This window comes from Hydra viridissima, unplaced genomic scaffold, assembly GCF_058129835.1.
Source record: "Hydra viridissima isolate aposymbiotic clone 2 unplaced genomic scaffold, HvirCarnegie_v1 scaffold_4, whole genome shotgun sequence".
NCBI classification, from domain to species: Eukaryota; Metazoa; Cnidaria; class Hydrozoa; order Anthoathecata; family Hydridae; genus Hydra; species Hydra viridissima.
The window spans coordinates 4511771-4539452 of record NW_028324303.1 but is presented as its reverse complement, the minus strand read 5'-3'; the positions used below and the strand labels follow the sequence as shown (position 1 = coordinate 4539452).

The window sequence follows — 27682 nt, the reverse complement described above, 5'->3', positions numbered from 1 at the left end:
TTAACACAAATTAACAGATAAAGAGATGACAATTTTCTTACTGATGAACTAAAAAAATTGGTGCAGATTTAAAGTACTAAAAAGAAGTGTAGTTATTCTCGTCACTTTTCTCGTTTGGATGGTGCATTTCAATTTAAAAAAACGTTTATAATAAAAAATGTTTTACATAGGACACCAGCCTAAACCATCGATAAAATAAGATGCGCTAATAAAAAATATCTGCAATCAAAAAATGATTAAATTCAGCATCTCGTTTGCAAACTAAAATAGAAATGATATACAAACGAAGAGCATAAGTATTTAAAAAAAAGGTTCCTTAAAAAGCTTTCTCGAGAATCGATTTGTTTTCAAGGGTATTTTTAGCGTTCGTTTCCATCGGAAGTGAGATAATTATCCCAGCTGTTAAAATTCAGCAATAGTAAGTTTTTGCTACTGCGAGACCTTCAGTCATCTGATACACCACTTTACAACAAACCAAATAGGATTATTATTTTATGATTACTTTTTATATTGGGCCTTTCTCGATTGGGCGAGCCTTTGCCTAGCTTCCTCGAGTTCTCGTTCAATTTTAAGCACTTCATTCTCTGCCTCTCTTTCTTGACGAATTCCTTTCATTTTACGTTGGCTAACAGTTACTGAAATAACCTCTGTGTTTTCTGACTTCGCAGCATTTACGAGGATTTCTGTAGCTCGTTTAACATCATTGCCAGCGATCTAGAAACAAAAACCGAATTCATTAGGGGTACTAATAATAACCATAAGCAACAACCGTTACATTGAAAATACAGTGATAAAAGAAACGTGGATAAAGATAACGCAAGTAAGTAAATGTAGAAGAATTTAAACGATAATCTAATATAATAAAAGCATCTAAAGTAACTCAAAGCTGTTTTTATCAAAACTATTTTCGATGTTGTTAACTCAAAAATGTTAATTTTCATAGTTTACTTGAACGTCGAACATACAAAACTCACTTGAACATACAAAACTCACTTGAACATACAAAACTCACTTGAACATACAAAACTCACTTGAACATACAAAACTCACTTGAACATACAAAACTCACTTGAACATACAAAACTCACTTGAACACACAAAACTTACTTGAACGTCGAACACACAAAGTAGAGAAGAAAATGTATTTTAAAAAACGAGACACATTTTGTTCCAGACAAATTTTAGATTTTTCAGACGTACTAAACACATTAAATCATACTTGTAAATTGCGTTGAGCTTTGCTATTGGCATCAGCTTTCACTCGACAAGCAAGTAATAATTGTGCAGTTGAGCTGGCAACACCTTTTGCTACTGCAATAATTCTTTCTTCAGTTGCATTACCTTGTACAGCAGCATTGGCAGTCTCGCACAGTTGCAGGATGGTTCCAACAACAGTATGTGCCTGTAAAGCAAAGCAAAAATTTACACAACTGACGACAAGTTTATAAAATATATCAACATTTGGCATTTAGAATAACAGTTTATCAAACAAAAAAATTCATAAGAAAAAAACAACGAGCTTCAAGCCTAAGAAAATTTACGTACAGCAGATATTAGACCTTGAGACCACTGACCATCTTCATCAGATGACGTAACCGCATACACCTACAAAATGTAACAGTATCAAAGCCAACTGAACAGTATAGTACCGTGAAACATAAAAGAGGGGACCCATAATAGGCAGTTTAATAAGAAACTCGATTGAAAAAATTAAGGAAACTAGAAAATAAAAAATAAAAAATGTTTACAGTTATTTATTAAGATTAAAAAACTACAACAAGTGTATACAAGAGTAAAAAGGAAAATTTTAACAGTAACCTAAGAAGAAACTTAAATCAGACAAGAAAATTACAAGTTAAAGAAAAAATCAAAATACAAAAAATAACTTAAGCGAAGCGATTAAATTTGCTTCAGTATTGTTTTCTTATCATGATTAAATTTCATTCATGATAACAATGTACCATTAAATATAAAAACATATTTGCGTAAAAATAATATATAATAGTTCGCTAAAATATTTTGACATCTAATTCACTCCTCTTCGTCAGGTCTGTAGCGTTCTTTACGTATGATGTGAAGTTTAGAGCGAGCTATCTCGAGTTCACGTTCTTTACGTAAAATTTCTTCTTGAATTTCCAACTCTTGTTTAAAACCACCTGTCAGAGATTTACTAACATTGACTTCAACTTCGTCATAATGGAACATAGCTGAACCTTGAGCAGCTTTTACCAAAGTATCAGCAGCGCGTTTCACAGCTGCACCTGCCGTCTAAAACAGTGTGGAATTGATAGCAAAATTCATAAAATCAAAATACTTGAAATTAACATAAACTTATTAAAAAAAAAAAAAAAAAAAAGTGTATTTACTTGTAATCCTTGTTGTGATTTACTATTAGGATCAGCTTTAACACGACAGGCGAGCAAGAGCTGTGCAGTAGAATTAGCAACTGCTTTGGCACTAGCAACAAGTTTTTCTTCACTAGCATTGCCTTGTACTGCAGCATTGGCAGCTTCACACAATGAGCCTGTAGCAGCAGCTACAAGACGAGCCTAAACAACATCTTGATTTTAGAGTTTAAAAAAAAACAAAACAAATTATATTTATTTGCAGAAATTAAATAAACTTATATCTATCTGGTAAAAGTTTATTTGTTTAGAACAACAGTAAACTAACCGCAGAAATCAATCCTTGAGACCATTGACCATCTCCAGATCCTTCAGATACTACATCCACCTAAAAAATGCTTCAGAATATATAATCCAAGTGATACACAATTTTAATTAAATAGGGGCCTATAATAGGAGTCTGAAATCAGGCCCCAGTTAAAGATCTAAATAATTGTAACAAAACTTTTAGACAAAAGATGGTTCAACGTGATAAACCTTAAGAGAAAAAGCAAATTCATTAATATACTTACTAGAGCTTCTAGCCATGTACCAAGTTACTAATGTTTCTTAAAATTATTCATTAACACTTTTAAAAAAAATTCATAAAGCATTTCAAAATTAGAAAGCCATTAAACATATCTATATCATTCTCTATTACAATATATAATTCTATAAATTTTATATCATTCTACATAATTTTTATAATCTCAAAATTAAAAGAAAAACAAATCTATTAAATATTCACACACAAAAATAAACTCAATAAAAAAGTAAACTAATATTTAGAGACAAATGAAAGATTTATTTAGTGCCAAATCATTTTAATTTTTACCTATTATAGGCCCCCCCACCTCCCCAATTGCCATTTAGAAAACATCAGAAACTTTAACAAAAATAATAATAATAAAAAAAAAAAGTAAAAATTTGCAGAACTAATTTTTACCCTTCCAGTAGCTACTAATTCACGCTGAGCAGCAGTTGCAGCCTTCACAAGGGCACCAGCAGCTGCAGTGATTGATTTAGCAGCTTCTAAAATCTGTTCCTCAAAGTTAAGTGATTCATCAGCCTCCTAAATGAAGATCAAAATAATGTAAAAGAAAACATTTTAAAAATTGAATGTTGGGTGATTAACAAGAAAAGCAATATCTATATAAAAATAAAACAAACAGCATACTCTTGGTCTAGCTCTTGGTTTAAGCTCAGCTAGTTTTCTTGCAGCAGCTTCTATTGATGCTGCAGCTCCTAACAACTCATTTTCAGCAATAACATTAGGATCTTCTGGATTCACCCAATCAGCTCCTTAAGCAAATAATAAACTTTTAAAAAAAATTTTAGGAAAAAAGTATAGGCTGATTTTTAATTACATTTTTAAATTCTTCAACCAACTTAGAGTTCATATTCTTAATTTTTCTGCGATACCTTTAAGTTCTTCAGCAGATTTTACTAGTTGAGCAACAGAAAAAGCTACTTTTTTGGATAAAACAGTCAAATGTTGCTTTTTTTGTGGTGTAGGATGAACAATTACAGATGCAACATGATCTAAAACTTCACAATATGCTTGAGCTGTATCACGACCTTTTACAATAGTAGCAACACGTATTGATTCGGATTCAGCATTAAATGCAGCAGCCTAAAATACATTTAATATTTTATGGTAATTTTTTTACAGGATAAAATAAGTAAAACTATAATTAGTACACAAAAGAAAAATATTTAGTTGTAAAATAAAAGGAAAAAAATGCTAAAAAAAATGTTTGTATATACTGACATTAAATAAATTGGAAAATGAGCAACAAATTTAAATTTATCCAAAATAAAGACTAAAAACACATTTACTTCCAACTTATTTACCTTAACAACAACTAAAAGCTCAGTACAATATCTTCTACCAATATTTGCAGCTTGTACAATATCCTCTTGACGGCCAGAGTTGCCAGCAGCTACAGCTTTTGCAGTAGCTAGAGTGACTCCTTTTGTTGCTCTAATAAGATCTTCAGGTGATGCCTTAGATTCAGGATCTCCAACTTGCAAATTCTACATTAAAAAAATTACTGATTAGAAAAATCTATCATTTTTTCAATGAATTAAAGACAAGCAACATATATGTATGTATTACTAAAACTTATAACTCATCATTACAATAAGCTACAATAAACCTACAATGACTGCTTGTTTAACTGCTTCAACAGTTGATTCTATTGCTCGCACACCCCTAGAAGCTTCATCCTCAACACTTCTGACAGTTTTAAGTAAAGATGATACACTAGTTACCATCGTCTGAAAAATAAATACAAAAGTAAACTAAAATGATTACAAATTATAACATAATTAAATCTTAGCACCATCCAATTTAAACTTCTTTTGAATGTTCTAATTACAAGTAACTGCTACTGGAATAACAAAAAAAAGGTAGTTTAACAAAATAACCTTTGCAGAAACTTTAAGAGTGTCCATAGCAGGATCATTAGCTGATTTTCCTGATGAATTTTTCGTTGAGTTTATCAAGTCAGTTAATGCAACAGCCACATCTTTAGCAGCCATAAGTAGCATAGTCTAATAATTGCATTAAAAGTATATTGAAAAAATTCAGAACTTTTTTCTATTATTGATAACAAAAATGACATTAATCTTAAAACACACTAAGAATACTTTTATAAAAGTAACTGTATGCATTAGATGCAAATAAAGCAACCCAAAAAAAAAAAATAACAACAAAAAAATAGTAAAGTAAACCTGAGCCTCCTGGTCATCTGAACCAAGTGCAATTGCACCTAGTTTCACATTATCAACAAGCTTTGTCATACTTGACAACACATTCTGAGCAGATGTTGCAAGTTGCTCTTGACTTCCTTGTGCTGCAACAACTAAGTTCTTTGTATTTTCAACTAAATTCTTTGCTGTTTTCAAAATTATTTCTCGATGATCGCTAAAGGTTTCTCCTTCGGTTTCTGGGTTTAATGTACCAGCTTGAGCAAACATAACAGTGGTATCAATATCACCTACTATACCAGCAAGTGTGGAAATAGCATTAATACATTCTTGTGTGCCTACAGATCCTGCCTGTAATGTTGCTAATACATAAGAGACCTGAAAGAAAGAACAGTGTACTTTTATAGAAGTTGTTTAAAAGAATAAACTTAAACAATGAAAAACAGTGAATGAGCTGTTTACAGGCTAAATTTTTTATTGCATAACTTTTATATAGCAAAGTTATATCATTTATACATGTAATAAACTTCCCTAACAATAAGCAGTAACACTATTAAATGTTGTTTTTTTTTTATTAATTTGTATTATAAGGAAATTTTAAAAAAGCAATCAAATGTTCACAGTTCTCCACTTTTTGTTTATGAAGATAATCAGTTTCACAAATAAGCAGCTCAAATATGCAATACACAAATCTGTATTTACCTTTTCAGACACATCTCTAGCTTTATCAGAAAGTTCTGATTTAGCATAAGGATCATTTGGACTTGATTGTACACTACCAGCTGATTGAATTAATGATCCACAAGAATCTCCTAATGCATTTACACTTGTTTTTAAACGCTCTGCAATCTATAAAAATAAAGTAAATAGAAACATCACACTTAACATAAAATAAAATTTTGAGGTTTACTTTAAGTAAATAAACTTACATCCATTTGAACTGTTACTCTAATTGCATTCTTGGTATTTTCTGTTAACTCATTGTAGTTCTTACACATCTCCTGGCTTATTGTACCCAGCTCTTTTGGTTTTGTGTTTGCTTTACCAACCTATAAAAATCAACCATAAAACTTGCTACAATTAATAGCAATTAAAAAAGATGCTATAATCACTCATTGAATTTATACCAATATCAAAAAAATCAAGTATCACTTGCCATATCTTGAGCACCTCTAGCAATATCTTTTAATTTCTTAACCATATTATCCTGGCATTCAACAAAAGAAACTGTTTCATTGCCAGGAGCAGCGTTAGGATCTCTGCGATAATCAGCTACGTACATATTAATCTAAAAAACAAGGTTAGCTTTTAAACCTTTAGATAAGTAGATAAAAATTTAGATAAGTATTTTGAAAAAAAAAAAAGCTCATAATTTTAACACTTATTACAGAAGATCGTGCTTTATTGATGGAATCAACAAGAGCCATAACAGCTCCAGTATCACCAGCTGTTTCCTCTAGTTGTTGTGTAAGATCATGAAGTGCTTCAACTAAGTCTTGAGCAGCAACATCAACAGCTGGGTGGAAATTCAAAGCCTAATAAAATATAAAAACAAGACATTACAGAACAAGGAGAAGATTAATTAGATGAAAACTTTAGTTTATGAAATCTTATCATTAAGTTTGATTGATGAAATCTATCTATGGGTACAAATAAAAACTACCATTATTGATTTCAGCCTTCTATTTCAAAATAAACTTTTTGTTATAATTGAATAATAATAATAACAACAACAATAACAATAAAATTAATAATAATAGTAATAATAATAATAATAATAATAATAATAATAATAATAATAATAATAATAATAATAATAATAATAATAATAATAATAATAATAATAATAATAATAATAATAATAACAATAATAATAACAATAATAATAATAATAATAATAATAATAATAATAATAATAATAATAATAATAATAATAATAATAATAATAATAATAGTAATAATAATAACAATAATAATAATAACAATAATAATAATAACAATGATAATAATAATGATAATAATGATAATAATAATAATAATAATAATAATAATAATAATAATAATAATAATAATAATAATAATAATAATAATAATAATAATAATAATAATAATAATAATAATAATAATAAAAGATGAAGTAATTGAGAACTGATTACTTATTAATATTTGAAAAATTAATTTAATTTAGATTTATTGAATTCTAGTAACAAATTTGTCTGACCTAAACTAACCCTTTTTATTGATATGTTAGTTTTAACATTTATTTATCTAACAATTTGAGATTTAAATCAACATAACTAATTCTTAAACAAATTAATAGCAAATGTAGCACTCACATGCTGGTCAAACTTAGAGACTACAATTTTCTAAACTTATAATGTACCTTTGGATTTCCACCTGCATCTTTGGTAGCATATACCAGATGAACTGCTGATTCACAAACTGTTTTTGCTGTGTCAAGCAACTCGGTTTGTTTTTGTGAACCACCAGGTAATTTTGATGCAAAACCTATTGCACAGTCAGCAAGAGGATTTACAAGATTTGCAAGTTTAATTACCTTAAAAAAAAAAAAAGAATAAATTATTAAAAATTATTTAAAAATTTAGACAAATTACCGTGGTGTGACCTAACAAAGTCCTATGCTGTAAGAAAGTCCTAATATAACAAATGATAAATTTTGTATATTATAAAATAATTATTTTGAAAAAATACTTTTTGTTATTTTAAGTAAATGTTTTTGAAGAAACTTTCCATAAAAAAATTGACTGGATTGGTGGAGAATTCGGCCAATCAGAGTATTTATTCTACTGAGATGTAAATAGTCAATATAAGTTAATGCCATTTTGAACATTGCGTCAAAAATTGTATGGTGAAAAATTAGGTTTCTTATTGTAAAAATTTTGTTGTTAAAAAACTATTTTGATCAATAATGGCACATGAACGTGGTAAGTTTGGAATTTGCATGTAAAAACGATCGATTTACACGTAAAAACTAATATTTTTACGAAAAAGTTGATGTGACTTTCTTTTTTCCTCTTTTTTACCGTATACAAAAGAAAGTCCTAGCCTTACAAAAATAATTTAATTTTTTGTTTTAGGCCCAAAAAGATCTTACAAACCATATTCACAACAGGATATGGATGAAGCATTGGATAAAATAAAAAAGAAGACTATGACAATATATGCAGCATCTAAATTTTATAAAATACCTAAGACAACCCTTGTTCAACGAACACAAGGTCGAGCAAAGAGTCAAATAGGGCGTCCAACAATTTTTGATAAAAACGTAGAGGTTAAAATTAAAAATTGGCTAATTGATATGGCCAATGTTGGTATGCCAGTCACAAAGAAACTTCTTCTTAAGGGTGTATCTATTTTAGCACATAAAATGAATCTTGACCAAAAAGTAATTGGCTCTCGTTGGGCACGCAATTTTTTCAAGAGACATTCAACACTTTCGATTCGAAAGGCTCAGACACTTCCAAAACACAGAACACTTGTTTCCAAACAAGATATTAAAACGTGGTTCCAAAAAATAGCAGAGTATATGGATAAAAATGATTTATTGTCTGCGTTTGAGGATCCTAATCGAATTTGGAACCTTGATGAGTCATCTTTTGATCTGTGTCCATCTATTAAAAATGCAATTGGACAAAAAAATAAACGATTGTATAACATCACTGCAAATAGTGATAAAGAAAGTTTCTCAGTTATGATAACAGTAAATGCAAGTAATTTATTTGCACCACCTTTGGTTTTGTATCCATATGAACGGCGAATTCCACCAGAAATTGCAGCTGACTTTCCTAAAGATTGGGTTATGGGTAAATCAGCCAAAGGTTACCAGATGTCCCAAACATTTTACGATTATATATCTGGACCTTTCATTGAATTTTTAAGGAAAAATAGTGTCCAATTGCCAATAATTCTTTTTTTAGATGGTCACAAATCACATTTGACCTTAGATTTGGGACAATTTTGCAGAGAAAATGGTATTGTCATCATTTGTTTGCCACCTAATTGCACCCATTTTGCACAACCATTGGACCGAGTTTACTTTCATGTTGCAAAAGATATTTGGACCGACATAGTCACAGAATGGAGAATGCAAAACCTTGGAGTTGCCCTACCAAAAAGGACATTTGCACCCCTGCTCCAGACTGCAATTGCAAAAACACAGGAAAATCCAACTTTAATACCAAATGGATTTAAATGCTGCGGTTTGTGTCCTTTTTTACTAGAAAATTTGGATCTTACAAAAGTCCCGTTAAGTGTACAAGAAAATGAAATTCAAAGGGATCCTAAAGAATCTGCTGAAACTCCGGTTATAGCCGAACTGTTAAGTCCAATTGATAAGGCCAAAAATGATTTAGAAACTGATATTACAGATGAGCAATTAAAATCTTTTAGAGCCCATCGTAATCTTATGTATTGGACAGGTGCAATAGAACAAGAAGCCTTATTTTATTACTGGCAGAAGAAAATGGACAAAATAGAGGGTGTTGATCCCAAAACTCGAGAAAAGAACATGGTTCTAGAAATGCTATTAGAGGAAACTCCAGTAAGCAATGAGAACTTAACACAACCAGAATCAACAATTGATTATAATGAGACAGCTTTAGCACCAGTTCAAGGACGTTTGCAAGCAAATGACAATGTTTTCGATTCAATATTTGTTAATCCAGAAGAATTTCAGAGTAAAAAAGTACCAAGACAAGCAACAAGAGTTTCATCAGTCATTACATCTGACGAATATATTGCTAGTTTAGAGGAGAAAAAGAGAGCTAAAGAAGAATTAGAAAGACAGAGAATTGAGAAAAAGCAAGAAAGAAAGAGAAAAAAAGCTGAAAAAGAGTCTGAGAAACAGGAAAGAAAGCGAATTCGACTAGAAAATTTGAAAGAAAAACAAGAAAAAGCAGCTAAAAAGTCTAAAACTAAGTAAAATTATACGTAGAATAATGGAAAAGAATTTTTAATTTTATATCACATGTAGAATTAATAAATCTCTGTCAGAAAAATAATGTCTTTAGTGTACTTGTCATTTTAATCTTCAAGAAATATGTAATACTAAACATTAGGACTTTCTTTTTTACTTATTAGGACTTTCTTTTATTCCGTACAAAATTATAGTACTTTCTTTTTGTCATCACCTCGAATTACATTACAGCGTAAATCAAGACTTTTTTGAATGGATTCACGCCTAAAATAGGGTAAAACTGAAAATTTATTTATTATTCTACAATATTATCAAAAAGCAAGAATTCGAATTCATTATTTTTTAGTATTAATTCGCTCTTATAAATTGAGATATTGAAAACTAGGACTTTCTTACGTCACACCACGGTATGTCTAAGTATTATTTATCAAACTAAATAGATTTGCTAGAAATCATGTTTCATAAAGTTAAACACAAACTGAGTGTCCAATGTTTTCAGGAGAGCCTTTTGCATATTCTACAGTTACAGGAACTGCTTCTGTCAACTGAGTGGAAGTCAACATCATCTTTTCTTCGAAACCCTAGAATCAAAATTTATACTTAAGTAAAATTAATAACTATATATCCATTTAAAACGAGCAAATAAACCAAATAAGTAAGCAATAATCTTATAGAATGGAAAATACCTTAAGTGAGTCTTCATTAGATGGTTTTAAGTTATTACTAATAGCAGCTAAGGAAGCTTGATCAATTTTGTTAATAGCCTTGTTAATAGAATCAGCTGCAACTTCACATTCTTGTTGACCTGGAGCATTATCTCTACAATCAAACAAGAACAGATAGTCAGTGAAAAGATATTCAATAAATATTCACTCAGTTACACTTATCTGCTATCTTTTTTTAGTATATATATTAACAGGAGGTTAAAGTATCTCGAATAACTTTAAACTTTACTGCTGCTGAAACAGTAAAATTAAACAATTAAATTTGCCAGGGTTGTTATAAATGAATCACCCAAGGTTGTTTCATACTTTATTGCTGCAACAATTTTCTTCATTGCATCAGCCATTGTTTTTGAATGTTGAGCAAAGAGCTGCCACGTTCCTTGATCTTTGTTGTTGATGGCTAGTTGTTTAACCGTGATAAAGTAATGGCAGCTTGATGTTACCACAGACTTTCCAGACATTATTAAGGGATATTGAGCAGCTTTAGCCTGTAAAAAGAAAAACTCAAATAAAATTTCATTTCTAATTTAGTCCCTTTACTTGAAAATCTAAAAATTCTTTAGGAAAAACATTCATTAACATTTAAATTATCAACCCTCAAAATATCAAGGTTTGGCAGAAAAAAACATCTTATATCATTTAGTCTTTCTTTACCAGGTATTTGGTTTTGTAAAATACTGATAAAACTACATACATACATACATACATACATACATACATACATACATACATACATACATACATACATACATACATACATACCTGTGTGCTAATTTTGGCTGGGACAGATGCAAATTCAGGAGAGGAGGCATAGGTTACAAGATTATCAACAGCTTCCAACAGTGGTTCAGTAGCAACAGCACAGTTATCACGGTTTTCAGGTGTCATATTACTTGCATAAACCTGTTTTTAATCAAATATTGATTTCAATTAAAAAAAGAGTTTTTAAATTTAAAGTTTAACACTTTAAAATGTATTTTTACAAAAAAATTCTTGTTTAAGTATACAAACTTTTTGTGTACCTTAATAAATTTTACTAAGTTTGCAGTATTATTTGCAACATCTTTTGCTGATTGCACAAAGTGTCGTTTAGCAACAGGGTTGTCTGTCTTTGAAGATGCAGCTTTGCAAGCATTACACAATGCAGCAGTGTGCTTTGCAATAACTGTTGCTGCTGATAAAACCTGCAAAAAAGAAAAAAATTCAAAAATGAAATTAACACTCAATTTTCTCCCACAAGAGCAGGAGTTGTTTAAATTAAATTTACTCATTGTATTTATTTTAAAGAAGTTCAGTTTTAACTCTTTATTTATATTTTTAAAATATCTGTTAAATGTTTTAACTATGTTTTAATTTTTTTTTAACTTATGCAAACTGTAATCATACCTGGAAATATAGTTTCTCTTTTTCCTTGGAAAACAAAATAAAAACAAAAGTTTATAATAGTAACTTTAAAGTTCTTATTTTAGGATTTACTTTTAAACAGTATTTTAATATTTAAATTTATATTATAATATACAAACTATATTATAATATACAAAGATTTTTATTTATGTTTAACTTTTAACATTTAGTTTTTTTTATCTGTTTGACTTTGAAATTTTTTTAAGGCTGAATTTAAAATTACTTGTTGTTGAGTTGCATTAGGATGAAGGAGACCATCACAGGCTCCCCTAATAGCATCACGAGCTTTAGCAAATTGTGATTGATCAACTAATCCAGCTTGGCCAGCAGTGCTTGAAGGATCAGCAATAGCAACCAAATATGCTGCCTAAAGTAAAGAAAACAAAACTGTTAACTAAAAATTTTAACATAAATACTTCTAATTTAAAATTAGTTGAATTACCATTAAAGGAGGAGGTATTGACAAAAGACAAAGATATCTTACATAAGATATTATTAATATCTTATAAAAGTTTATTCACAAATGAAATAGAGATTTACTTGAGCTGTAAATTCAGTGAGTTGGCAAACTGCATCTGATGCACTACCAACAGCATTAGCTAAACTTTCTACATCTTCTTTTTTTAAGGCATTTGTTATATCTTGCATACCACGAGCTAACTCTTGTGATTTTTCTGAAGCATGCTCTAAGCACTCAAAGAATGATGCCTCATTAACAGGCTCAACAGGGTTTTCTAATACATGAGCTACCCCCTCTACATTTCTAACAGCTGAATCACATTCTTTTTGACCAGGAGCAGCAGTTAATGCTTGATTAAGAAGTTGATTAATTGCATCTGTAACTCCCCTAAAATAAGTAAATTTAATCATTTAAATATTCTTCATTTTTCTCATTTCTACATAACTTCATAAGCATTACCATTTTTTTTTTAAATTTAAGATAATAAAATTAAAAATTGTCTATGTGCTAACACATAAAGAAGACACAACCAATGGAAGTTTAAAACATACTTTGCAGCAGAAGCTAAAAGATTCTTCGCATTAGGAGCTCCAGGATCAGCAGCTAAAGCTTTTGATGCTAACAGTAGTTTGCTACTCACTGTTGATGTTTTACGCAAATCATTAATCAACTGATCTTGTGCAGCTTTATCTTTAATTTGGCCAGCTAAAGTTAACCCACTCTCTTGAAAATCTGCATAAGAATGAGAGAATTTAATTGAAGCATTTGAAAGTTGAGCACTAGGACCTTTTGCAGCATGTAAGACATCATTTGCAGCAGCATTAAGTTGAAGACTTGATGCATTTAATCGATCTTGCACTTGGCTGAATGAGTCATTTGAGTAAGGGAACTTCAAAAAAATAGGTAGTTTAAAGTAGATCAACAATGGAATTTAAAAATAGATAAATAGAAATGTACATATGCTTAAAGAACATAACTTAATCAATCAACAGAGATTTTTTATACTTTTAAATTTCATTATTGTATAAAAAGCATGCTATTTTAAATACTTTTATTTCAGGGGAAGTGAGATATTGACTGGCTTGTGCAATTTCTTCTATGGCATCTTCCACTACTCTTTGGCCAGGAAGACAATTAACAACATTATTTAAGGCATGTGATACACCACGGGCTACCTGGAAAACAAATGATTTAAGAAAATTATCAAACTTTAGATAAATATTGTGTAAATCTATTTTTTAAAAAGTGATATTTTTTTACTTGAGCCAGTTTTTGTTGGTTTTCTGGATCACTTGGATTTTCCAATGCTGTCTTTGCTTCCTCAATTAAATTGGCTGACTCATGCATTACAACTTGTGCTGCTTTAAGAATAGCTTGTTGATCTTTTGATTCAGTTGAAGTTGCAGCAACACCACGTACAGCATTAGAAAGTATCTTTAATGCACTAGCAGTATCTCGTGCTGCAATACCTGTGTAACTATCATTTCCTTGGGCAGCTGCAGTTAACAGCTGTGCCATCGATGCACCAACAGTTTTGGATGTAGCACCAACCTCTAATGCTCGATCATCTGCCTATTTAACAAATCAATTTTGATCTTACTCAAAATTTATTTCTAACTCATAAAAAATACCACATAAGAAATGGATTTATTACACCAACAATATGTAAGAAAGGTTACAAAAAAAATGTGAACCTGGGTGAAAAAACTTTAAAATATCAAAGTAGTTTACATTTTCATCAGGGAAAGGTTTTAGCTGTCCTTTGTCAGCTTGGTTTCGAATTTCTTCTAACTCCTCCTCAAGTGCCTTTACAGCAGCTAAAGCATTATCAATTTCTAAGGATCCACAAGCCTCAGCAGCCTGATAACAAATAGCTAATATTTAGCAAGAGTTAAATTATTAAGAAAGTGAACCAAGTATATTTAAGTGTGAACATTGTATAAGCATAGAACAATTGATAAAATGATCTACTAACTTTTTCAGCAGCCAATCGCAATTCATTCAAAGAAACTTGGGCATTTTTTCCAGCATTTGAGAGCTGCAGAGCAACAGCATTATCACCAACTGTTGGTACAGCAGCTTTTGAATGAGCAACAAATTTTGCACAAGCCTAAAAATTTAAAACTTTTTAAAAAAAAAGCATAAGCATCATCAAAAGAGCTAAATTAAAAAAGATAAACTTGTTCATAAAATAACAGAAAAATAGTAATTATTAAACCCTACAGGAATAAAATTCATGGAAGATGTAATAAGACCAAGCTGCGCAGCAGGACTATCAGGGTTGCGATGGCTGTTTCTAATACTGAATATCAGTTCACCTGAGTTATCATTAACAATCTACAACAAACAACAATTATATAAATCTGTAGTAGTAATAGAAGCAAAACTGATATGTATACAAAACAATTTTTTTTTTAATAGATCTATTTTTTATAAATAAATTTACATATGTGTAATAAAAAAAATATTAAAAAAAAATGAAGTTAAAAAAAACTTAAATAATTTAATAGCTAGGATTCACTAAAGAAAAATATTAAAAGCAAATAAACATACCTTTCCAGAATCATCCATTTGATTTTGTGATGCTGGATTACGATTAGAAGGTTCAGCAGCTTTAGAAGCAGATATTAGTTGTGTGGCAGAGGCTACAGCTTGCTTTGCAGCATTTTCCAAACGGGCAATAAGTTTCTTTTTAAGGGCATTACTTGCTGCAGCATTAGTTGCCACACGTAAATCTTCAGCAGCTTGCTTTAACTTTTCTTGCTCATTTTTATCATTAGGGTTGCGTGCTGCTCCCTTTAAAATATTAAAACATACTACTAGTAATTTTTTCATACATAACTTCTGCTTTGATATAATTTACAAAAAACCCTAACTCACGTGTATAAAAAGTAATATATTTTTTTGCTCTGTAGAATATAAACATGGAATCCATTCATCTAAAATTGATTTGGCAGTTACAACCATAACTCTCCCTTAGAATAGTTTTTGACAGGGAAAAACTGCTTTTAAACATGTAATGCTGAAAACTGGATTAGCTACACTGTGTATTAGTCCAACATCTATAAGCAAATTTTTAGTGAGACAACTGAAGCTTGATAGAATATTTTGATTAAGTGAGGATTTTTAAAGTACCATAATATTACTGAAGGAAACAAATTGCAAAAGATTTCATTTCCTAAAGAAACATTTCTTATTTTGTAAGTTTAATAGATTGAAAACATGTCAATGCAGACACTGCAAACCAGTGGTTTTTAATTTTTTTTACCTATAAGAAATATTTTAGAATAGTTTTTTAAGTGATTGTGTTGCAAAATACAGATTTAAATTGGTTGATATTGGAGAAGCTGGAAGATAAAGCGGCAGTGGAGTTTTTTTCAAATAGCAATTTAGGATATAGATAACTTATTTCCTCTTCCAAAGATGCAGAAGAATTGAAAAAAGCCATGGTAATTTAATTGCTAGATTTAATATTTAGATACCCAATATCTTTTTTTTTTTTGTACTGATGAAGAATTACTACAAAACTTTAGATAAACTACAAAAGTTTAGGTGCATTGTTAATGTCATTTAAAATGGGGTATTCAAAAAACACTTCATTATTATTTTTATTTACATCAAAATCTGTTCAACTAGCTCAATTATCTACATGATAAAGAAACATTTTTTAAAGGTCTTAAGGTAGATGCAACTGATCTGGAATTGACCTCTCTCGGTCAAGACACTTTTTTACAGTTTTTTTTTATTTTTTTTTATTTGCTTCTAAAATAATTACAAAAAAAAAAAAAATCTGAATTAGAACATATAAAAAATGTTATTTGAAAGGGTAATCAAAATCAATCTTAAAGTGGAGAGGTTTATGATAGGTGGAGAGGCACAATTTCCTAGCTAATGAGTGAAATAATATGAAATAAAAAAAGATAAAAACATAAAAGTACAAAATTTCTTTGATACTGTTTGCTAATACTCTTTTCAGGTATTAAATAAACCTGCAGGTTGCAATATATCAAGGTTAAAATGAAATTTTGCTGAGTTCTTTTTTACCTCGCACATCTTAAAACTTTTAGGCAAACAAGAAAACTGTAAAACCTAATAACATCTATAATCTTTAAACCTTAAAATTTACATATATTCAGAAATGGAACATGCATAATGTTACCCTAGATATAAGCAAGACAAAAATCTGATTTACAAGATTTTTATTCTTCTGTTGGGATCATATATTATTTGTGAGCACACAATTGCAAGCATAAATTGATAAGCTAATCAGAATTTTGAGAATAATTCTGTGCATAAGTTTGGCACTAGAAAATATGAAGCGGGAGTCATAAAAGTTTGAATAATATTTTAACAACCACAACTTTAAAATGCTTTCTATAACTAGATAGTTCTCTCACAACATTGTCATATATTTTTAATGTTGCTTGAAAGTTGTTTTTTTTTCAAGTCTTTAATTTTAGTGATCTTAAAATATTTTTTAACTTATTTAGTTAACTTTTATTTGATAATTAATACTTCAGATAACTTTCTTTGGAAAAAAAAAAAGAAAAAAGAATTAAGGAAAAAACCTTAGCAGCTTCCACAAGCTTTGCAGTAGCATCAGCCAGCAATTTGGCTGCAGCAAGCAACCTTTTCTGGGAGTCATCATCATCTTGTCCTTCAGCATCACCTTTTATGCCATTCACAAGTTGTGAAGTAGCCTAAAGTAATAATAACACAATAGAAAAATACTCTTTCTGAATGCCATTACTCATCCACATACAGCTTAAATTTCTGATAAGAATAATGTTATCAAATATGCATTAAAAAAAACTCAGCAATATCTATTTAAATTGATATATAAAAATCTCTAATTCTTATCCAATCATACAAAATAAAGAAATACAAAAATACAAAACTTAAGATAATAAATATTGGAAATAAATAACTTACTTGTGCTAATATTTTAGCTTGCTTAACCATTTCGCCGGCATTTCCCATGCTGTTAAATAATCTGTCAGTAGCATTTAAAATATCATCACAAGCACTATCATATTGACCATTTGATTTCATGCGTGAACCATCACGGATATGTTGAAGGAGTTTATTTAATGCATCAGTTACTGTTTGTGCAGCATCTTTCATTTTATTTGTAGTATCCTCATCATTTGTAGCAGCCTATAAGAAGAACCTTTTTAAAATTAAAACAATTTTTAAAAAAAGCTTTTAAAGTTACTAATATATTTAATAACTAATGTAAATATTTCCATTGGAACTTCAACACAATAATTCTAAATTTAATATAGTTTAATCTATAAATGTACTTTTATTACTATGGAGTGAAAGTGATTTACAGTTGAGCAAGAGTGTAATTTATTTTTAGTCAAGTAATGCATGAAAAAATAACCAATTAGATTAAAAATACTTAGCTGCTTTACTTGTTATTGATTCTTGTTTGTAAAGGATTTCTTAATAATATTTATGAAGTACTTTTTTAGAACATTTATGAAATTAAGTTAATAATGTTAAATATATTAAAAACTTCAAAAGATTAACACACATAACAAGCATCAGCTACTCCATCAACACTTGTAGCCACCAACTTGGCAGCTTCAATCATTTGTTCTTGGCATACAGGGCTTGAAATATGTGGAGCCAACACTTTAGCACAAGCAACTAACTGAGAGGTTGTCATTGCGGTTTCTTTTGCAGCATCAATAATACTATTCTGAACTGCTGTATCTTCAGATAAACTTGCAACATTTTTCGCTTGAAGAACAAGAGCAGCAGTAGATGTTGCAACTGCTTTTGCTAACTGAAGAAGGAGTTCTTGAAATTCTGCATCTGCATCAGGATCACCCAGTACAGTCATTATACTACCACTTGCTGAACCAATATCGCCTGCACTTGTCAGTATGTCTTGTCTGGGCTAACAATAGTAAATTTGAAATGTCAATTTTAGGGACTCAGGGACACTGAGATATAATAATGAGCTAAATAACTTTAACCTGTTTTGTAAATGTGAAAAATCAAAAACTAATTAAACTTCTATCTGAATTCTTAGTTACTTCCATATAAATAGTATAAAATAATCTCCTTACTTTTCCATCTGCCATGTTCAAATTATTTAAAAGATCAGAAAATGCTTTAGTCAGTTTTTTTGCAGCATCTAGTAATGATTGGCTATTGATATCATCATCCATTAAAGCTGCCAACAGCCTAATTCCATGTACTAAATCTTCTAGATTTGAGGTTCTAAATATAACATTTCAATACAAGTATATAAGTAGAGCCTTGTAGCATTTAACCCTATTTACAGAAATAAGGTGTAATAGTAAGAGGAAGGTTTGATAATAATCCTATTTGTAAAACAAATTTAATATGTTTAAAGGTATTTTTAATGAAAACATCAGTTATAACTACTATGTACCAAAATATCTAAACTTTTATTTAATCTTTGTATAAAACAAAACCACATTGTGTCCACAATTACTGGCACAAATACCAAGATACAAGCCACATGGGAAATTATGTAGTTTCTGAAAAGAAACTACATAATACCCCATGTGGCTTGTATCTTGGTATTTAAAGAGAACAAGTTAAAGAGAACTACAGGTTTTAATTTCTTGATTTTAAAATCAACTTACATTGTAGAGACACCAGCTCCAACTGCTGTATAATTAAAACCTTCTGGATCACCAGATGTTAATGAAATAATGGCAGCAGTTGCAGCAGACATGGCAGCTAATCGACTAGATATATTATTTTTAGAGATTTCCATCTGGTTATCACGCCACTTCATTGATTGCTTAAGAAAAATTTCATGCAACTCAGTTCAAAAGATAAAAAAATAAAAACATATTGATTAATATTATTTAAACATATTTTAAAATCAGAACAACTACTAAGCAAAAATAATTTAAAAATTTTATAAACATAATTTTAACCAATCAAGACTTTAACTTACAGGATCATTTCCTAAATCAGGTATCAAATCAGCTGTTTCAGACATATCTTCTACAACTACCCTAATCTTTTCATGACCATCAGTAACATTTTTCATCAATGCTTTTTGTCCTGCTGTTAGATTATAAATTTGTGCTTGATGTCCCATAGGTGGCTGATGACCTGTGTGTGACATACTGCGTGTACTTAAAGATTGTTCATCAGGCATGCTTCTGACTTCATAGGAGCTTGGTCCTTGCCCACCAGCACGTATGACAGCTGGGATAGCTACATTTCCTGATTCAGGTTGTTTTGCACGATTGGATTGATGCTGGAGAACTGTAGCACGAGAAGGAAGAACTGTATCCTCCAACATAACACTACTTTCATCTGCATCACCTTCATACATGTCATGAGCTCTTCTCTGCGAATGAGCAATTTTCAAAAATAAACTATGGAAGAAGCTTAACACAATATAATAATAAACTTATTTTGAAATTTAAAAAAAGCTTTAACCTGATTTAAAACACAAAAATACCTTTTTAAGAATAATATCAATATAACCAGCAATGAGTTGACTAATTTGTTCACCCTCTGAAGTTTGAACTGAGTAAAAGCCTTCAGTATAGTCACCAAAATCCTAGAAATAGTTTGTTAACACTTTTAATTGCAATTTACTTACAACAGAAAAACTACAACAAAAATTTTTAAAAAAAACTAAGAACTTACAAGATTAAGTTAATAGCATATAAAGTATTATAAGATGAATATAGTCAATAACTTATAACCAATAATATAAGATGAATCCAATTTCCTGAAGATCATTTAAATAAAACCTTTTATTTATTTAAAACAGTAAAACTTTTGAATTGACAAACTTATAAGCAGAAATAAACTTAGATTTGAAAAATTAATTGATTTAATTTGAGCAACACTTTTATATTTCATTTTTTATTGCAAAATATTTTTTATATTTCATTTTTTATTGCAAAATATTTGAGACCAAATTATAGAAGACATTTGATGTTGGTATTGCAAATATTTTTATGGAGATTTTAAACTTTACATGTTTAAATCTATAACTTATTGTAGATTTGACTTTGACAAGACTGATATATTAGTTTGTTCTTTATTTGCTATTAATCAAAAAACCAAACAGCTTTCAAAAAATACATGAATGTTTAACTAACATTTAAAAAAGCATTGTTACAAAACTGCTGTACAAACCCATGCTACTAATTTAAGTAAAGGTTTAAGAAAAATAAACAATGCCTCGTTTAACAACCTACCAAGGTAAAACTGTTTGGCGATGCAGCCCATCTACGCACTTGAGTAAGAGGCCATGTTTTTAAAACCTTAACATAAAATCACCAATTAAAGCAAGAAAGCTTCATTAAAATAAGCTGTAAATAAGAATAGACAAAATGTTGCAACCTAGAGTTAACTAAAAAGAAAAGTTTTCTTCTTACCTGTTTTGTTTTTTCATCTACACGTAAAACACTTTCTTTATTAATTCCAAGTAATCTGGGAACTAGTTTATTTTTCCCTTTCATTTTTTCCTATATACCAAGCAGATTTTATCATATAATATAAAATTTCACATAAAATTGTTTTTTACTATATAAAATATCTTTCATAAAAAGATTATTCACTTTGCTAAAATTAATTTTTTAAAAAGAATAAATGATAATACTACCTTAACTAAAAAGAATGTCACACCATATGATTGCAGGTTCTGGCAGAGCTGAATATACTTGTATTTTGAATTCAGAGCATCCATACCCATTATATTTTTATGTTCCTTAAAAATAAAGAAATCAATTAATAACAAAAAAAACAACAAAAAAAACAAAGAGTAAAATGAAAATGCTTGAAAACTAAAGCTGATATTAAACCTCTTTGATTTTCTTTTCTGCTTCTTTTTTCTTTCCATACTCTTTTGGGAGGAATTCTTTTAAACTAAATTAAATACAAGATTTGTCAATGTAACAGAAAACAAGACAAATATGCATCAAAATTAAAAAAAAAACTGTTAAGGTTACTAAAAAAAAAAAGTATTACATACTCAATATAACCAGATCTGTAACGACTTTCATCAAAATCGCCATGTTGAATTTGAATTTGATAAGCTGCAAACTAAAACAAATAATTGAGAATAGATTTTTTTCTTTTTTACAATGTATCAGTAGCAAAATATAAATAAATCCAAATATAAAATTAGAATTTTATTAACGAAATCTCTACTAAAGTAATTCTTGAACAAATGTTATTTGCACATTGAACAATGTAAAGGATAGGGTAGGTGAAGATACATATTAAAAAAAAAAAAAAATTATCTAATGAGGATGTTTTTTTTTAAACTTGCCTTAACAGCTTCTTCAATTGTGCAAGGATGTGTTCCATTAAGAATAGCATCTCGAGATTGTACATAAAGTAAGTTTATCTCAACAGGGTTTTTAATGTTGACACTTTGCTCATACATATACTTTCGTCTAAAAATCAAAATAAAAAAAAAAATCTTACATTTTCAGAAATTTTATTCAAATAATAAAATAGATAAATGCAGTTAAACAATCAAAAGTAATTTTTCACAAAATAAAAAAATGTAGGTGAATTTCAGAAACACTTGTGCTCTGATAATTATCTTTAAATAAGCAACACACTAATCTTGGTTAATGAGCCTTGCACATAGTGAACAATAAATGTAATAATAAAAAAAAAAATTCCCATAGATTTTAGTTTAAGTATCAATAACAATTGTGTATTTGAAGCAGTACCTTAAAACTACCATTGAGTCATCCTGGACTCCAGCTTCACGTAACGTTTTATCATGCCCTAGCCAGTTTGCTGAAAAAGAGAAATGTTCAATGACATCTCAATAAAAAGTCACTTCATTCAATAATGAAATCATACTTTTTCTCCTACAAGTCATTTTTAAAAAATTATGAATATACTTTCATCATCTGTATGCAACTTTTTTTTTAAAGTTCTCATTTTCTGTTTATCTCTTTCTTCAACTTTGAGTAGAGTACTAGTCTTCACTGATTTATTGTCCTAATATAAATAAAGATTAATTATCTTATTATGGCAGACTTTGTCACAAAAAGCATGCATTTACCTAAATACAAATGTTAAGAGGTAATTAGGAACTAGATAACATTATTTTTGTTAGCACTAACTACGCTGAAAGAAACAAAAGCGATAAAAAACAAACCATCTAAATTCAATAAGTGGAAGCTATAATATATCAATTCTATAAAGCTTTTTTTCCTTAATTCCTGTATGTATGTATGTATGTATGTATGTATGTATGTATGTATGTATGTATGTATGTATGTATGTATGTATGTATGTATGTAACGTGCGTGTAATTGATTCGTAGAATTTATAAAACAAGAATTTATAAAACAATGTACCCAAATGATACTAAAACATAAAAACGACAATTAAAACCATTAGTCACCTGTATATCATATAACACAGTTTCTATTTTTAGAAATGATTTATTCTAAACATATTTGCATGTTAACATTATTCTACGAATCAATTACACGCACGTTATGTACGTATGTATGTATACATATATATATATATATATATATATATATATATATATATATATATATATATATATATATATATATATATATATATATATATATATATATATATACACACACATATACATATATATATATATATATATATATATACACTTTAATAAGAAAACATAATTTAAGTAATAAAAATGAGCTAATGAGTTATGTGGTATGAAAAGGTTTTTTTTTCTTTATGCAATTAAAATTTTTTCAATATTTAAAATTTTGCATAAAAAGATTTTTTTTTATTGATTTGATTGTGTTAAAACTCTTAATTTTTATGAATTTATTCAAATGGGGAATATTTTACTGCTTTAATTATAATACTTGCTTCAGAGAATTTATTTGTTGGGCTTTACATGGAGTTAAATAGTTTTAAATGCACTTATTTTTCATAACTATTTTCATTATTAACAAAGATTAATGCAAAGCAACAAATCAATTTCAATTATTAGGCGAAGGACTAGCCCCCCTCCCTCCAAAACCCAGTTGCTATGTATCTATATTAATTTATAATTTTAAAAAAATCTTGAATATGTTGTTTACAAAGTTTTTTCTAATAAACTAAGAACTTGCAAGCAAAACAAATAAATAATGATAACATATTGTTTTTTTTATTATTAACTTAGACTGTTATATGCTTAATCAAAAAAAAAAATCTTATTTTATAAAATATATATTATTTTAATAACAGTCATTTATATAGAAATATCTTGTAAATTAAATATAATAAACTAGCAGAATGTGAAAAAAAAAAAAAAAAAAAAAAAAAAAACCATAGACAATTGAGATTTACCTAAAAAATCTCATATATTCAAGATATTTTAAAGATTTGCATAAATATTCCCTAAATATACAATATACTCATTTTTAAGTTAAAAGTTAAGTAAAATTACCTTTCTTCCAATGGTACCTGTAGAAAATTCTTCTTTTTTTTCATCTTTACTTTCTTCAATAAACAAAGAATATTCTTCAACATTTGTGATACCTGAAATGACAAAATAATTTCAAAAAATAAAATTTTAATTGAGTTTTAAAAGAACACTACAATTGAAAAATTTTTAAAAGGTTTTTAACAGTTGTAGAGAAATCTGATTAAAAAAAAGCTTTTGGTTCGGACTTGTAAAGTAATAAAAAATCAATACTTTATTTCAAAAACAACAATACCAAATGTCCTTTAAATATTCAAAATCTTTCCTTTCTCTTGAATTAATCAAACTCAAAGAGCTATTTTTATTTTTGTTGACTTACCTACTTTTTCACAAATTGTTTCCAAAACAACACCTACAGTTTGACTGTCATCAATCTAAATTAAATCAAAATAACTATTTAATAGGGTTTTTTTTGAGGGTATTCAAATTTTTTTCTTTTCTTAACTGTCAAAAAATGTTTTTTCCTATAAATTTTCTTGTTAAATTTAAAAAAAAATTGCTTGAAATAAATTGTACCATAACAGTTTTGACAGATCCATCTAACATTTTGACCTTCAAATATCTGTGTTTATCTCGATATATCAACTCCGTCTAAAGCAATTTACATATTCAACTATACAAAGTGTAATTTACAAAAGCATGTCTTCCAAAGATATAGGCAAAATTTAATGTCCTAATTCTTGATAGATCACTTTACACTGAGAAAAATAAGTATATACCCCATTGGCTATTCCATAAAACTCAAGAGTTCTGTCATTCTCTAGCCACTGACTTTTTAAGAAATCATTTTGGTCAACGTAAAAGATTCCAAAATTTTGATCTAAGTAAAAAAAGTTAAAGAATTAAAAAACCTCAAATTTTCTTTGAGCTCTTAAAAAAGTCATTCAAAGAAAAAAATGAATAAATTATACTTTGCTTTGGTGCAGCTTCTGGTATTTTCTGCCTTGTTAAATTTATAACTTCTTGGATAGTTGATGATGGTTCAAACTTAAAAGAAAATTAAAAATGATGGTATGCAATAAATATTAATACCATATTTGGAAAAGAGCAAAAGTGGAGAGGGTTTTAATTGCAAGTACTTCAAGAAAAACAATTTTGAAGATAAAGTAAATTAACTATTTGACCTACCTGAAATGTTTTGACAATTTCTAATAACTCAAGGTTTACTTTGATCACAATAAGGTTCGACATTTTAAATTTTGAGCTGCTTTAGTTAGATAATTCAATTAACATTCTAAAAATATACATGGTAGTATGATAGAAATCAAATCAGTGTATCATAAAACTTTACACCTAATGTTTGAAATTATATGATTCACCAATTGAATTTCTACCAAAATTTTAATTTTTGCAATAGTTCACTATCTGTTCATACATATACATATACTCTATAAGCATATTCATAAAATATAACTAGATAACATTATGTAAGCTTTAAACAATTCTCTTTACACAAAAAGTTTACATAACTATTACTATATAAATATAAACCACGACAGTCATTCATAATACAATATAAAACTAAAAGCCTTTCACAAACAGGATACATTTACAGTAATTCTTGGTTAACAGCAATATGACAATATAATTCTAAAATGAATACACTAAGAAACCACCTTCAATAAAAATTTAGAATTTCTCTAAAGTTAAGTAAAAATAAAAAACATAATAACCAGAAGAAAGAGTTTAGTAAATTTAGTCAATTAACAGATAGAAAGGGTTTTGCAAAAATGATTTTTTGAGACAGTCATGAATACATTTCAATATCTTGAGAAAACTTTAGAAAAAACAAAATGAGAGTGAATCTAAAAAGCTAAGAAAGTAATTATCAGAAGTTTTCACATTTAAAGTATAGTGCTATTTCAAGCTATAATTTTATGTAAGAAGTTAGTTGACAAACTAGATGAGTTTTAAACAGTTTAATCATGAAATATTTGATTTCATTAGCACACATTATGAGTGAATATCTATATACATTGCTAGCTTTTAAGAGTCTTTTTAAACAGATGTCCTGATATAAATGTTTTATGTATACTATATGAAACTCACTTTCAATCTCAGTGTACAAACAACCCAATCCCATAGAAACTAAACACTTATTTGAAATTTACACCAACAACCAAACCATAATATGTAGAAATCAACAACCATAGAATTATATGGCATTCTAGCATTTCAATCTTAAACTTGATACCATTTTAATGTCACAAATTTCATCATATGTTCTTTTTGTTTTAATGACTTTTTATTTGTTTTTATTTTTTTGTATAAGTTCTCTCCCCCCCCCCCCCCCCCCTCTTGCTGATTTCTCAGATTGTAGAATCTTGTTTTGTAAATGTTTTTTAATGTCAACAAATTCCCTCTCTCCCCTCTTTCTCAAATTGTTGTTTTTCTAAGTATTTTGAAAAAAAAAAGCATTTGTATTTGTAAGAACTCATCTTAAATTGTCTTTTTTTTCTTGAAATATTATATTTAAGAACTAGAAATCTACAGAAAATTAATAACTTTACATTAATTCAAATAGATTTTATGTTAAATTTGTTTACATACATGTTGTAATTAAAAAATTAATCCACCAATGAGAAAAAAATAATTTATGATTGCTAAAAAAATCTTTTTTACAAATAGACAACAATCTTTTTTAACAAATTCTTAACTTTTCAAATATATGAATATCTTGAGAAATGTTTTATACAAGTCTACCTTTAGAAATTACTGCCATCTTGTGCCAAAAAGAAAAATTAAAAACAGTAAAAAATTAAGTAAAAGATTTAGGGCTAGAGAATGATACCTACTTTCAAAAATCTAAGTGAAAAGGTTTTGATTTGCATTTGTAAAAATATTTTAGTAACTATCATCTGGTGATCACATGTAAAGAAGTCAGGTATGAGACGTTAGGTATGAGAAGCCAAAAACACAAAAATATTTTAGTAAACTATCATCTTGTGATAACATGTAAAGAATTTATGTATGAGAAGTTAAAAACACAAAAGTATTTTTAACTTAAACAATTATACAAAATAAAAAAAGAAACAAACAAAAAAAAAGATAAAACTTTAACATTTTCAAAACTATAATGATTGATCTATTGTGAGAAAACAAGTAAAATAATATTTCATAAAATGTCGATAAAATATATTGCTTCAAAAAATTTAGCATAAAACAAACCTTTAAAATTAAGTTTTAGGCAACAATTTAAAATAAAAGCAGGATTATCATTACACAGTGGAGCTATATTTTTAATAAGAAAGTAGCGACTCACCCTCTATACTGATTTATTCATAATGGCTACCATAAACACTTATTGCATAAATTACAAATCTTCAGAGGGCGTTTTACGGACGAATTTTAAATCCAAACACGCTTTATTTAACATTTTGGCTAGAAATAAGCTGTTCTTTTTTTTAAAGATTAAAGAATATGGAAGTATAAAATAAAATTTTCATGTTAAGATAGAAAATAAAATCATAATTAGGGTTTGGAAATTTATCAAAATTGTGTCGCTGGTGCTGGATAAAGGTGCGTTTAGCATTCCATTATACGTATGCAAGTTTATTTACCGAACTTGTTATTAGTTTATATTTCTAACCGTAAAAAATTAATTAT

General features: G+C 28.4%; 2 protein-coding genes across 7 annotated transcripts; one reads left to right on the top strand and one right to left on the bottom strand.

Annotated features, from left to right (window-relative positions):
* Positions 1–98: 98 nt before the first annotated feature.
* LOC145183014 (talin-2-like) lies at positions 99–27622 on the bottom strand. Of its 6 annotated transcripts, none has more exons than XM_090085976.1 (52): positions 27339–27622; positions 25205–25310; positions 24988–25063; positions 24796–24896; positions 24593–24667; positions 24396–24450; positions 24041–24132; positions 22500–22599; positions 22323–22392; positions 21911–22037; positions 21611–21681; positions 21441–21504; positions 21242–21346; positions 21015–21104; positions 20835–20900; positions 20084–20185; positions 19568–19969; positions 19248–19408; positions 18702–18855; positions 18161–18529; positions 17554–17778; positions 17190–17321; positions 15175–15417; positions 14845–14958; positions 14597–14731; positions 14353–14481; positions 13882–14193; positions 13671–13796; positions 13173–13510; positions 12702–13008; positions 12385–12528; positions 12144–12167; positions 11780–11941; positions 11520–11660; positions 11064–11245; positions 10719–10851; positions 10512–10613; positions 7480–7653; positions 6485–6631; positions 6253–6384; positions 6026–6145; positions 5799–5945; positions 5121–5474; positions 4815–4940; positions 4548–4664; positions 4239–4421; positions 3807–4017; positions 3562–3686; positions 3331–3456; positions 1546–1605; positions 1220–1402; positions 99–714 (listed from the first exon to the last, which is right to left on the bottom strand). In XM_090085976.1, exons 2-52 carry the CDS (start codon positions 25265–25267, stop codon positions 499–501), a joined length of 7713 nt encoding a protein of 2570 aa, XP_089942102.1. In that variant the 5' UTR covers positions 25268–25310; positions 27339–27622; the 3' UTR covers positions 99–498. The 6 variants fall into 6 exon arrangements, with proteins under 6 accessions (XP_089942102.1, XP_089942105.1, XP_089942099.1 ...); XM_090085973.1 differs by lacking the exons at positions 99–714; positions 1220–1402; positions 1546–1605 and adding exons at positions 1740–2268; positions 2367–2549; positions 2674–2733; XM_090085974.1 differs by lacking the exons at positions 99–714; positions 1220–1402; positions 1546–1605; positions 27339–27622 and adding exons at positions 1740–2268; positions 2367–2549; positions 2674–2733; positions 27245–27331.
* LOC149889475 (uncharacterized) lies at positions 8029–10502 on the top strand. The gene has a single exon (XM_090085980.1). The coding sequence runs from the start codon at positions 8233–8235 to the stop codon at positions 10036–10038; it is 1806 nt and encodes a 601-aa protein (XP_089942106.1). The 5' UTR covers positions 8029–8232; the 3' UTR covers positions 10039–10502.
* Positions 27623–27682: the final 60 nt, after the last annotated feature.